At 31.3% G+C, this 14,356-nt stretch overlaps 1 protein-coding gene and 1 long non-coding RNA gene across 3 annotated transcripts in view; one reads left to right on the top strand and one right to left on the bottom strand.

Moving 5' to 3' along the window:
* The window catches only part of LOC107064860 (uncharacterized), an 81,546-nt gene that overhangs the window by 22,188 nt on the left and 45,002 nt on the right, over positions 1-14,356 (top strand). Inside the window, exon 2 of the mRNA XM_015318006.2 lies at positions 13,993-14,311. Coding sequence (XP_015173492.2) covers positions 13,993-14,311 — 319 coding nt within the window. The remainder of the gene's footprint in view (positions 1-13,992; positions 14,312-14,356) is intronic.
* On the bottom strand, positions 3,107-6,801 carry LOC107064861 (uncharacterized). Of its 2 annotated transcripts, none has more exons than XR_016177307.1 (3): positions 6,673-6,801; positions 3,769-4,823; positions 3,107-3,685 (listed from the first exon to the last, which is right to left on the bottom strand). It is a non-coding gene; the product is annotated as an uncharacterized LOC107064861 (long non-coding RNA). The 2 variants fall into 2 exon arrangements; XR_001475536.2 differs by having other exon boundaries at positions 3,769-3,896.

The following is a 14,356-nucleotide window of genomic DNA, read 5'->3' as shown; positions in this document are numbered from 1 at the left end:
GTGACCGATCGATTACATCGCATTATCGCTATTATCGAAGTTACCTCAGGGCAAAATTTATACGGTAAAAGATCTCGCGACATATTTTCATGATTTATATTTTGCTAGGCCATAACAAACTCGTATTTTGTATCTTCACGTATATGTGCAATACACATATATATACATATATATATTGTAATATATATATTATATATATTATATATGTATCTCCGGACTGATTTGAAACTGGTTTATGAACTTAAAGTCTACGAAGAGAAAATGTATATACTATACCAACCTTATAACGCATAATAGCATAATAACGGTCATCTGTGGTACGATAGATGGACAGACAGACAGACAGATATTACGGGGGAGAAAGAAAGATCGATCGTACCGTTGTCGATAGTTCTCTTGCATTAGTTCAAATCTTGACACGTATGAATTACTACTTTATTACGCTGACATGGACGAACTCCATTATCCCTGTTTTTCTACCCTTTTAACTCGTTAGATATTTTCTCTCTCTTGATAGGTTGAAATAAATAAATGTATATTTGTACTTAAAAAATGTATTTTCACGTGGTACTTAAATTTGACATTTTACGATAAAGAAATGAGTTGAAAAAAAATATGTAAAATTGTTTCTTAGAAAAGAAGTAACAACATAGAATAACGGTATTGTCTATTATTGGCTATACACACGTTACTGTTGCTCGACATTGTCTTAACAGTTACATTGTCTCTCTTTTTCTCTTCTATTATAACAATGAAACAACCAACAAGTAGAATTAGTAGACGTAACGTCTGGAACGTTAATGAAACTCACTTGCTTGGATATATTCGTACACCAAACACACTTCGTCTAAAACTAATTGTAAATGACAAGACATCATTTAGTAAATAATTTTAACTATGACGACGAAAGTAATACTAAGCTTTTTTTGCTTTCTTCGTTTACCGACAAGACGTAATAAAACATATTACGTTTTTTTTTATTCTTCCCGTTTTCTTTCACTTAACCTCGAATCTCATCGCATTTGCCATTTACAGTTAATTACAAGGTCGACTACTATCGTCTCTCGTTTTCAATGCTTTAGTCCTTTTATTGTTAATTAATGGTAAGTTTGTTAATTGGTAGGGTACGATCTCCAATAAGTAAAGGGTATAAAAAAAATGAGAGAGGAGAGGAGAGAAGAGGGATATATTCAATAACGTGTTATTAAATCTCGTTAATTACTCGTATCCTTCGATAAGAGGGTATTATCTTAAATTATGCCAACTTCTTATTATATTCTTAATCGTTAATAATTTTTCTCTTATTTTCTTGTAAATATTGAGTTATTCGAACAGTAATTTCGTTGTTTCCTGACACATTAAAGACATTAGTTAATGAATTTATCAAATTTAACTGTTTATGACCACTTGAAAGGCCTAGGTTTAATCTAGAAGAAAAAATTGTCTTTTCATTTTTACAAAAGAAAAATGAAATTACTTTTAGAACAACCCAATAATATAAAATGACCATCGAAGAGAAAAATGACTGAATGGTAAGTTAAATATTTATGTTTCAACGCACCTGTCTGTCTACTGATAAAACACGAAGAAATCGAAAGTATTGTATTTTATTATCGTCAAAAGGAAATGGACAAGTATAGTTAAAAACCCGAGGTCGGGTAGACGTCGAATAGACAATGAGACATACGACGAGCTGAACGTACTCGTGAGCATTAGGATAAAAATAGTTGACCCGCTTCAAAATGCGCGCCGTAACGTTTGAAAGTTTTCGCTTTGAACGAACTAAATGAACAAACGTGTGGGCCAGTAAGACACTTAGTACTTAAGTAAAGTGGTTAAATGACGTTACTACAAAATGTAACTAACTAATGTGTAAAGAAAAGATAAAATATACATAACATCAATTAAGAAAACAAAAAAATCATTTAAATATGAACTAGATGGTAACCGTTTAATAAAACATAGAACATTTACACACGACACGATTATGATAATCATCAGATTTAATAATTACAAGTTTACTAATACAGCTTTCCACGTATAAGTAGTACATCTAACTCGTATTTATTCACATCTTAGATTCCATTAGATATTTTATTAAATTTATTATAGTTCAGGAACGAAATTAATACACCCTTGTATCTTCCGTATTTTTTAACAGGTTATTTCCAAAAAGTCCATAGGGTATTTCCGAAAAGTCCGTAGTGTATTTTCGAAAAGTTCGTAGGGTATTTCCGAAAAGTTCGTAGGTCCGTTAGAACGAGACATGATCAAGTGCACGCGTACTTGCGGAAATTTAAAGTCGATTTTCTCGAAAACAAAGCCTTAAACGAAAATTTTTTTTTTTTAGATTTTCGATTTATTTCTTTATTTAGCATCACCCCCTTTTCGCTTGTACCACCAATTACAGATTACCCTGTATATAATATATAATAATATTATTATATTTTTATATAATATATACTATATTATATTTTAATACAATATATATGTATATAATTATATTATTTAATATAATAATTATTGATATAGAAAATTTTATATCATTTTATCGTTGAAATTATGCTATAAAAGTTACACAAGAGTAAGAAATAATTATGTCAAATTAACCGAGATATCTTATATGGTCTTTTATTATTTGAATAATCATACCATCAGCTTACTTTTTGGGTTAACGCATCGTCGTTAAATTCCATTGACGTATGCAATTAGCGATTGTTGTTGTATGGAGCGATAATTTCTTCCAAGCTTTTTACACACACTATCTTTCTCTCTTTTTCATACTCTCCTCTCGTTCTCACGTTCCACCATTCGCAACGTTTTAACGCGACCTATCTGCGACATTAAGCGAGAGGAATATCCACATTACGTAAGTAACATTAACGACTGGTGTTAGATTCGATCTTGGTGGTGGCACGGTAATGAATACTTTTGCCATATTCTTATTGAATAAATATTGCTACGAAAATTCTTTCTTCTTCTTTTACTCTAACGTGATGTGAAAAGAAAGAAAAAAATAAGCAAATTTTACAATTCATGGTAATTATTTAAACAACAAATATTATGTTGTAACAAATTTATCATTTATTTAACATAAGTAACCCATTAAACTCTCTGTACAGTATATTTCACATTGTTTACAATTTTTACTGAAGAAAATATTACATCGTATATAACGATTGGTTTATATATCTTTCATCGATTAAAAAGATCTAAGATAATAAATTAAATTAAATAAAACACATGGTATGTTAATAAAATAAAATTATTGAAAACGTGACAACAACCGGTGTATAATGTGTGTGTGTGTGTGTGTGTGTGTGTGTGTGTGTTTCTATTATGAAGTATCACGACAGATTGAATTGTTTTCCTAACGTTCATGGTAACTCGTGCGTGCGTTATTGTTTACATGCTCGTAAGTCAAGTTCTAAAGTTGGAATCGATATGATCATGGGTTTACAAATAATGTTATTGACGATAGATATCCTACGCTTGATCGCTCCATCTGAGGATGAATGAAACGTCCCTATTTGGTTCGAGAAACAAGTTCTTCAATGAAGACCTCCATGTACGAACGTACAGGTTTCCTTCTTTCAACTCTTTCCCCTTTCTTTCTTTATTTATTTCTTTATATTCTTCCTTCAACTCTTCTTTGCTTCACAAAGACACATTCCTCAAGTAGATACTACAAGAAAAAAATAATACAACTTGTTATATTTCACGTTTTCCATTCAATTTGACCATAGTGATCTCTTTAAAAGAATTTACCATAAACACCCATCACTCTTTCTCTCTCTCTCTCTCTCTTCTTATCTATGTATCTTTCGAAAGTAAAACGATCCCAGCTGTATATTCACGCTCGAAAGAGTACAACATATCTGAGAAATGCACCATACCTACATATACATATATATATATATACACTTAAACGTACAACGTTTCGTGTCCTATAAGTCAATAAATTATTAATACCACGTGTTATACGTAATCGTGATATAATTAATATACTCGAGAGATGTTTTTTTGAAATCTATTTAACAGAGAAAATGAAATAGTCATCTCTCGCGAATGTAGGAATTTTTTTTTTTTTTTTTAATCGATTCGCGTTCTTCGATTTTACATTAGATTAAAATATATAGGTATGTGTTCTTTAATGTTAAAGGAATTTGATGTTAACCAATACGTAAAAGACACATCGATATGTCATTGAGATCGTTAAGATACGGTTCAGTGGCTTTTCATCTAACAATCTCTCGACGTTCTAGATATGTAATGCACATAGATCAGTTCGTTGCTCTATTAGTTCAATTGTCATCCCGAGATAAAGGGTTAAAGCTTATGAAAAAAATCAAGAAAAAACTTTTAAGGGTATTACACACCGAACTTAAATATTTTCTCTCCTCGAGTAAGATAATTTGTATAACGATAATCAATTATCTAATTCTGGTATGTGAATTACCTTAATGAAATATTAAAAGATTGTTAATTAACAATACGATTTATTACAAAAGTAATTCGATAGATAAAAATCTATCCAAGGACGATTGATTTAACTATGAAATATCGAGTAGAAAGAATAATTTTTCTTTTCTTTCTTTTAAAGTTTAACTTATAAGAGTCACACTTATTCCTAGGACGAGTCAACGTGATCTATGATTCTCAAACGTACCAGATGTTCCATTAGTTCCAGCTTACAAAATTTTTTGTCAAATGTCAATCGATATCAATCATTCTCAACGATGTTAATCCGTGAAACCGAGTGCTTTATCGATTGACTCTTACACCGTACGATGACAAATGTTTTCTGACAACCAATTAATGAACTGAAAATATTCAAACGATAGATTTATGGGGTTTTGATATTAAAAAGGAAAACAAATAATAAATGTTATTAAATGATAGGATATTATACTTTACATTATTAGTTAAATTAGAAAACCTAACTAATTAATTGTACATTTTGTTTTCCATCGAAATTTTGCATACAAATTTGGAATCAACGTAACATCGATGAAGAACAAAGATGATGGTTAGTTTTTTATAATAAACGTTGTTAAATGATAGGATAGTATACTTTACATTATTAGTTAAATTAAAAAATTTCCAAACTAATTAACTAATTCATCGTGTACTTTCTTTTCTATCAAAATTTTTCATACAAATTTAAAATCAACGTAACATCGATGAAGAACAAATATGATGGTTAGTTTTTTATTCTTCAATGAAAAAAAACCACCATTACGATGACGAATTTATCGTCTTCGTAGTTGTCGTTGTCGTTGTCAACGTTGTTGAGGATAAATCAATTTTTCTCAACGTTTTGTTTACGTAGAAGACTTTCTAAAGGAGTGTCGAAGCCTGGCACGAATCGAAACTCGTACGGTAAGGCGTGAATACAACATGATGTCATCGTTAGGCATTACACCTTATCCTTATTAACGGTCAGAGCCACCGGTACGTAATAGAAAAAGAACTTTTGGATGATCTCATTGGTCGTGTAAAAAGGTGGGGCGGAGAACGGACGCTCGATGTCAAAGTTCACGCGACAGGATACATACGTATCTTAAAAACCCTTTCACTCACTCAATGCATTCTAACGTACATTACAACTTGTAACTATATATATGTCCTTTCAAATTCATTTTTCTTTTTTATTTTTTATTTTCTCAACTGGATCAACGTTCGCTAGAAGTGCATGATTGAAAAACGTAACACGTACCACATTAATCTTTCATTGAGAATGCTACTCGTTGTTACAATTACTACTACTACTAATGATGATGATAATAATAATGATAAGAAATTTTCAACATCTAATCTAATTGATATTATTTTTTATTTCGAGAAGGGTTGTTGACACTTTACCAAACGACCCCATCCTATCTTAGATTCGTTTCATTTCGGAATGCAGGCCGAGGGCGACATCGTTGCATACGAAGTGCCTTCTCGACATGTGACCTACGACCTTTCACACGAGATCCGAATATCCCTCGAGGAACGTAACTTTAGAAAGCTATCTGCCAATTCTTCCGCATTCTCTAACGTTTTACCTGCGACACTTTCCGAGATAATACGATATCATTTAATTTATTGTTTTAACGTTAGGATGCATTTTTTTCTTCTATTTTTCTTTATCTAGTTTTATCATCCTAATTGTATGTACTCGTCCTAGCAATAAGAAATAAAGCAATAACATCTTATCAATGAAGGTAACGTTCGGTGTTTAACCTATTTACATTATCAATACAAATTGACTAATTAAGTAAAACAGTGTGATTAGGTTTTTTTTATTTACTTTGCAAAATAAGCGTAAATATATCGTTCAACCTTGTAAAATTTAAAAATAAAATATTTAAAAATGTTAGCAAATGATGTTTCAAAATTATATATTAAATTAAATTGAATTGTTATCGTAGTGAAAAAATAAAACAACCTTTTCTTTTTATATTGAAATTAACAAAGCGAAGAATTTATTTTGCAAAATAAACGTAATTATATCGTTCAATCTTGCAAAATTTGAAAAATAAATAATCAATTAGAACTTTGCAATTCACAGTACGCAAATGATGTTTTAAGATAAATTAAACTATTAAATTGATATTAATAAATAATTAACAAATAAAAACAATAATTAAATTGAACTTTCGTCGTAGTAAAAAGAAACGAACAAACCTTTTCCTTTCCTGTTGAAATTAAGAAAATGAAGAATGGATTAATCGAGATCACAGAGATCGATCGAGTTTATTTCGAGTTTGAGAATGAACTAACGACGACGACTCTGTTTGTCGTGAATCGATTAATCGATCTAGTCGGAGACAGCTGGGCGTCAGAGTCGACGAGAAGAATCATCGAATGAATCATCGAAAGTGGCTGCATTTCATTGGTCACGTAGAACGTACTTAAGTTATTCTTGCGGTCTGCTTTAAGAGACCACACACATGAAAGATAGAGAAGGTTACGTTGACAGGCACGATTCGAGACGTCGATTCATCGATCTCGATGCACATTACATTGCGATTAGATCGATGTTGCAATGACGTTCAAACGATATGTATCTATTTTCTTATCTACTTCTATTCAAAGATAGTTTTTTTTCTTCTTTTATATCATCATCTGATTCTTCTTTTTTCTTTTTTTATTTTTTGTTAAGAAAGCTCTCATGAAAGAGAGAAGAAGACTCGTTTGCCAGTTTGTAATTTATTTATGTTAGATTAAAATTCAAACCTGTTTGTAATAGAACTATCTAGAAAAGAAAAATATATAATCAAATATTTATCTATATCGGTTTAAAATAAAATTTGTAAATTATTCATTTTTATTTTAATATATATATATTTTTTAATTATTTATAATATTTTTCCTTGACCACTTTAAAACACGAATTTTTAGTATTACAGTTTTACTAAAAACAATTCAATAATATTATATATCCGACAATGTAAAATATAAATTTTTTTTAACTAAGATAAATGTTTATTTAATTTAAAATTGGAGACATCATTTGCGACAGTGGATTGAAAATTTTTGAACTTAATTTTTTTTATATAAATTTTCAGTTTATTTTGAGAAGTAAATGATGGAAGTTCTACCGAAAAATAATTATTTCTATATTAGGATTGAAAAATTTTAATCTCTACTTACGTATATATAAAAAAAATGTATAGATATCTAAGTAAAAAAAAAAAAATAAAATCAATAGAAAATTTATTCGATTAGATAAATTTGATTTGAACGTTTGTCGAGAAAAATTCTTTTTCATTGAACGAATATGATTTCAAACACGACCTGAATTTATCTATCATTAGTAATCGATATCGAAGTTTACACATTTTGAAGTACATACTTATAAAATTATTTTTTTTAAAAAGTAAAATATGTCACATAAAAAATAATAACAATATTAACAACATTTTCTAAAAAGATCAATTTTTTAAAGTTACGGTAGGGATTCTATTGGTAAAAAAAAAAAAAGAAATAAAAATGGTTACACAAGAAAAAATAATTTTAAAACGAAGTAATAATACTTGGTAACGAAAGTAGCAAAGACTAAAAACCACCCACGCACTTAATAAAACCTCGTCGTAGTTGTCGTCATAATGGCGTCTCGATGACCAGTCCGAATAGAATTCGACGACGAATCGTACGTGTAATCGTATGTGAATGTTTTATTAATGTATCTCTTTTTATGGTCTCTGCATTCTTTTACAAGTTGATCATTTCTTAATTTCACGCCTATTAGAAAAACAAAATCGAACATTTATAAGCAAATTCAAAATCCATTTGGAAATTCTCAAACGACTAATATGAAAATTTGTTGGGTAATATCGAAAAACAATTTGAATATATTTACATAATTAAATAATGATGTTTCACGATTCTCGGAGTGTCTTAATAAAAAAGAAAAGAAAAACTTGTAATTTTTTTTTTTTTTTAAATTGGGCTTCTCTTTCGATATATGTCAGACGTCGGAAGAGTTCATACTTTTGAAAAATAAAAAAAAAGAATAAAAAAATGAAAAGTGCATCTCGGTACCTTACTCGCTTTCATCTCGAGATTCGTTCTTGGAGAGTGGCCAATTTTCACGATAAAGGGTACTTTATTTTCAGAGATGACCTCGATAAAAATAATCTCATAATATCCGTGAGAGCTGTTCCAAAGATGAAGGGAGTACCTATCATTTTTTTTTCACTCTTATATATTTTCTTTTAAGATATCTTTTATCGATTGATTTAAGTCAAACATTAAAAGAAAAAGAAAAAGAAAAAGAAAAATAAAAAAGAATAAACAAATTTACATCAATATGAAAGAAAATTTGAACTGGAAGGTATACAAAATTTTCAGGCTAAAATTTCATAAATAGAATTTGTTATTTCTTTGTGTTTTTTAAATCAAGAAAAACAGTTATTATCTTCCAAATGAAAAAAAAAAAATAAAACAAAACAAAAAATACAATAAAACATATTCAAATTAAATCTACAACCACAAGCTGATATTTCCGCACGATAGATTCGCATATTCGTTAACCATCGAAGCAAGTCTAACGTCGGTATAGTGTGCGCCGTCATTTGGAATTAGAACGTTAATAAATATCCCTATCTTTCTAAAGCCGATAAGAACTTGCATCGTGGATGGAATTCATGACAAATGTGTCGATAGAAACGATTCAAACGAGAATACCATGTGTGTGTGTGTGTGTTTAAAGCGGTATGTTTTAGCTTGAAAATGACAAAAATTTGCCGTTCATGTTTCGTAGTACAATTAAATGATCCATAAATCTTTTCTTTTATCCATGGAATTTGTGAACTCAACTTTCGAATTTGTCGATGATCCTTTTACTTCCTTTTGCTTTCTTTTAGTTAATATATATTTTTTTTAAATATTAGATGTTAGTATGACTAGTTTATTACGAATAAGTATAAAAAGGTTTCTCGGGGTGTAACGTTACTCGGAATCATAGCATCAAGCATATTACCCGATGAACGAACGATCGTGGCCAACTTTATGGCCTTCCATCTTTAATGGCGACGAGTCTTGGTGATAGTAGTAGACAGCCTGGCAGCAAAGTAACCCTCCTCCACCTCCTCCTCAACCTCCATCACCACCTCTTCCCTTCCTTCTCTCTTTTTCCCCCGTTCTTCTTCTTCTCGGAACTACAACGTGCTTGGCATTTCGTATGGAGATCACAAACGACGACCTCTACGAATACACCTCCGCCAAGTTTCGCATTCTTTTTCAACCCGTCCATCTGTTTCTCCTTGCTCGAGCAAGACGTGCCATTCTCTATCTCACTCATTCTCATTATCTATTTCTCTATTTTCTCTCTGTCTTTCTATCTCTAAGAAGGATGCCAAGAATTTGGCGTTACACTTAGCCAAGCTTCATCGAAGGGCGGATACTTTCGAATAAGTCGTCACGTTTCGTCTACATTTTCCAACTAATCGAATAAAAAGTTTCCTAGGAATTTAGTAATCAACTTTTACAAAAAAAAAAAGAAAAACAAAACAACATTCTAACTATTTTAGAGTAAATTATAAAACTGTCAGCATTTGACGTTACACACGTGTCACACAACTGTGATTTAAATTAGAAACAACGCGTACTGCAAATATATCTTTTGTTTGAAGTTACTTTCACGTTTAACCGTGTTAAAATAGATGATTCAAAAATAAGAAATGTAATTTAAATTGCAAACGCGCCAATTGCCAACAAACGAGAGAACTTTGCAGCGTCAAAGAAAAATAAAACTGATCGATCTTTGAAACATCGTGGGTGGTCTTTAACGTATTATTTTTTTTGTTGAATATGATCGATCAGCCTTGGGGTATCTTTCTTCTCTTCATTGTTTTTCCCATACGAAGAATATTATTAATCCGATCGGTTACACCTAACGGTTAAACAACAACACCCCCTCGTATCTGCCGAAATGTACGTGAGTGTACATGGGATTAAAAAATAAATAAAAATCCTTTTACGGTTCGTTCACCGCTCACCATCTATCGAAATTATCGTGAGAGCAGTTTTGAGAGATAATGTAAATTCTCTTGTAGGCTATTCGAAAAAAAACCGCCCCCTTTAGCGTGGTAACAACGAAGTGGACCACCTTGCCATTTTCTTTTGGGTGGTCCCACTAACCGAGTCCAATGTTTAATAACAGGAGGTGTTGTCGAACATGCTCGATAATGTTTCTCCAAAGAAACCAGCCAGTCAGTCAGCCAGTCTTCGAAGTTCAACCTTCGAACACAACAGGATCTTATAATATTTTACTCACAGCTAGGATCGTAACTCCGGACCCCTTTTACACCTCGGAAGATTATTTCTTTGGAGTTCAAGGAAAGGAATCCCTGAACCTATTGCACTATAACCTTTTTGCAATAAGAGGACAAGGTTTCTTCTTTTCGTCGAACCTTAACCAACAGCTTGATATTTTATCATCGCTTACCACCTGTCGTAGGTTGTGTTGAACGAAAAGCAAACTCGCATCATGCTAATGTAAGTTTTATTGGCCACTTTGCGGTCTCGCCTCTTAGGCTTTCTTCATCTTATTATTATTATTATTTTTTTTTTTGCTTTCTTTGCCTTGAAACGAAGGCTGATTTAATTCAACTATAATCTTCTTCTAGTTAAATGAAGAAAAAGGGTTATTCACGTATGTGTATTTTGTTGTCTACTTCGAGAGTCCCTGGTTTTAGAAACTTTCTCGTTATAATGCGATAATATACTACTAATACGTGTGTGTATATGTGTGTGTGTACCCCTTTGGTAGTTCCTGTAATTAAAACGGAATGTTGTTTTTAATGTGTCGCTAGATGATAATATAAGAAATTACACGTAAGATTTGCGTGTGTGTATTTATCTAAGAAAATCAGGTCTTTCCACCTCGTAAAACAACGTAAGACACACACGCGTCACGCTACACTGAATGTATTAACTAATACGATTTTGCGATGATAGTTAAACGAATAGACTCATGTTTATTTTTTTTTTTTTTTTAGACTTATTCGTGACATATGATTTTTCTTTTAGTATTTTGCAAGAAAATTCTAAAGAGGACTTTCTCGGATGATCTTTCTCGTTCGTGTATACCCCTTTGAGCTATCGAAATCACGGAATCTTTCTAGCTAACCTAAGTTATAGAATAAAGATGAGACAAATCGTGTCCTCGTGATCGAGAGCAACAAAAAATAAATAAAAAAAGAAGTAGTCCTCCATTTCAAGTCGTCGTGATTCGCATGTTGTTAACTTTCCCTTATCATCGTTTCCCGATTCTTCTTCTCCTGACCCACGAAGTTAGAATTTCAGGAACGAACCACTACGATAAATTGAATGACCAAAACGAGATTATGCGTTTCGATTTTATTATCCTCGAGACATTTTTGATTTCTTTTTTTTTTTAAACGAAGAAAAGTCAATAACATCGAGGAAGGAAATCGTTTACTTGTTTGTTCTTTAAAAATGAATAATTTAAAAGACCTCCGTGTGTGTTGAAAACGCGTGTGGTCTTCCATCCTGCTTTACATACACATACACACATATAGATAATTTTCTATATTTTATTACTATTCTTATCTTACTTCTAGCTTTCACTTTATGTTTCAATCTTTATTTCTCTTTGAATCTAATAAACGATATTTCATTTGAAAACTACTCTCGATATTTTCTAGATCGAACGTGTTTTGCCACACGTTAGAATGAAAATGATTTGAAGAAAAAAAATAATTTTTTTACAGACTTATTGCAAAGTTTCACGACCACGTCAATTCGAAAGAGAGAAATAAAGAAAAGTATCAAACGAGTATAAGTTTGTTGTTTCTGACGTCTCGAGTGGTTGAAGAAAATTTCTTGACCCTTGACCGACTGATCGTGAAACTCGAACACACGTCTCTGTCGTTTCTATTCTTATCGAAAGGGAAAAATACTTTCTAGTATATATTTCCTATTGTGTCTTACCGTTTAAACTTATGTCTTTTGTCAGGAATAACTCGATAACCCGAGAAATATAATAATATCGTGAAATTCACGATGGAGAAGAATTTCAAACGATCTTTTAAATTTCTAGGAAATATCATTTCGTATTTGAAACCACTCAAAATTATTCCTTTCTTCGTAATATAAATATAAAGTAGGTATACCTAGTATCATATATAAATAAATTATTTCTATGGAAATTACAAATAATAAATTTGATTGCTAAAGAATTTTCTCTCTCTCTCTCAGAGACGTAGGCGTACGACAATCGACAAGAACAAACAAATAAAAAAAATCATATCACGAAATGAGATTCATAGGAACCGCACGATCGTTTTAAAACCTTGCCTTCTTGACCTTTCGCCGAAGTCTGATTTCATCTGAATCATTAACGATACCACAGCCACGCGTCTATGTATATATATATCTAACTCATGAAAATTTATTACTTTCAATCTTCAATTTTCTTCTACGTATACAACATAATCATAACTATGATTTAAAAAAATACACTTATTAATATTTACAATAATTATAAAAATAAAACAAAGTATTATCGTATATTAAAAAAAATATATAAAATGCGAACAGAAATTTTACTAATAAAACTTATATCTTATCGTTGCTTATATTGTTGCGTTAATCTTTTTTAAAACTTAATTAAACAAAACTCGAACAACACTGTTAGCAAGTCTGTTAGTTCTGAGAGTTTTTAATAAAAGCAAGAAAAAAATTAAACAATCTCACGTACAAATATCATAATCGAGTGTATACTTGAGTTCAACATTTCAAATTAAGTACAAAGTGTTGATAGTAAATTGGATCTTCCTTAACTCAGCTAAATAAATCAGAAAAGAAAAGAAGATAGAAAAAGAATGACGTACACACATTTGTACAGGATTGTTTCTATTAAGTCGGCAAAAGATCAAAGCTTGAGCCAGCACCAGATGTGTTACGTATTGCGATCAAGTAGGTCCATGCCCTCTTTCATAGTAGATGCACGATCGCAAGGTACACCGTGCGAGCGAGATGCAAATTGGCTTATTAGCCTTATCTTTGGTAGAAAATCTTTCTTCTGGCAATAAACCGAGCTTCGGAAGGAATCTGGCCACCCGTGATCGAGAAAAGATTTATTTAACGAGCTTTAAATAAAAAGAAGAAGAAAACTCAACGATATTTTGCATGTACAAACGAACAAACAAACAAAATTCAAAAAGAATATAAAAAAAGGAAAGTACTGCAATTACTTTAGAAATTAAACAAATAATTGAATGATCCTCTATCTCTTTCTCTCTTTTGAACTAATTACAATAGGTATCAGTAATACTTGAAATTTACAATTCAATGAACTGTTAGAAAGTTTCATACAAAATCATCAGTTTCCCACTTACCACCCTTTTTATTTGAAACAACCAACTACAAAATAATTTTATTGAAGAAAAATGTATTGTATTATTTTTCATATTATTTAGAAAATATCATAAATTGTCACTTTCTTTAATCAAAATATCTATTTTCTCTTTTTAGGATTACAACGACGACGAAACAGGGGATAACCACGAGAGTACAATGAGTACAACGACTACTACCACTACGAGTACAACTACTACTAGCAGTACTACCACAACAACGACCACACCTAAACCCACGCTTACTCAGCACTTTGACTATAGTGATTCAAGAGCTTACGACAGTAGTACCGGCACTCAGTACAACGGCTACCAAGCGAAAAACGACTACCCGCCTATGTCAGCTCACAGTGTCCACAAGTGGCAGTCTCTGGGTACTCGAGAAGGCGTTAAAGAGACCAGAAGCAACATGCAGCAATATAACAAAAACGGCAAGAGTACGTCTATATTACTTTTTTTATTTTTTTTTCTTCTATAATAAT

This window comes from Polistes dominula, unplaced genomic scaffold, assembly GCF_049000335.1.
Source record: "Polistes dominula isolate Pdom_NZ unplaced genomic scaffold, Pdom_raw_medaka contig_16, whole genome shotgun sequence".
Lineage (NCBI taxonomy): Eukaryota > Metazoa > Arthropoda > Insecta > Hymenoptera > Vespidae > Polistes > Polistes dominula.
The sequence above is the reverse complement of the archived record's forward strand: the minus strand, read 5'-3'. Positions and strand labels throughout refer to the sequence as shown.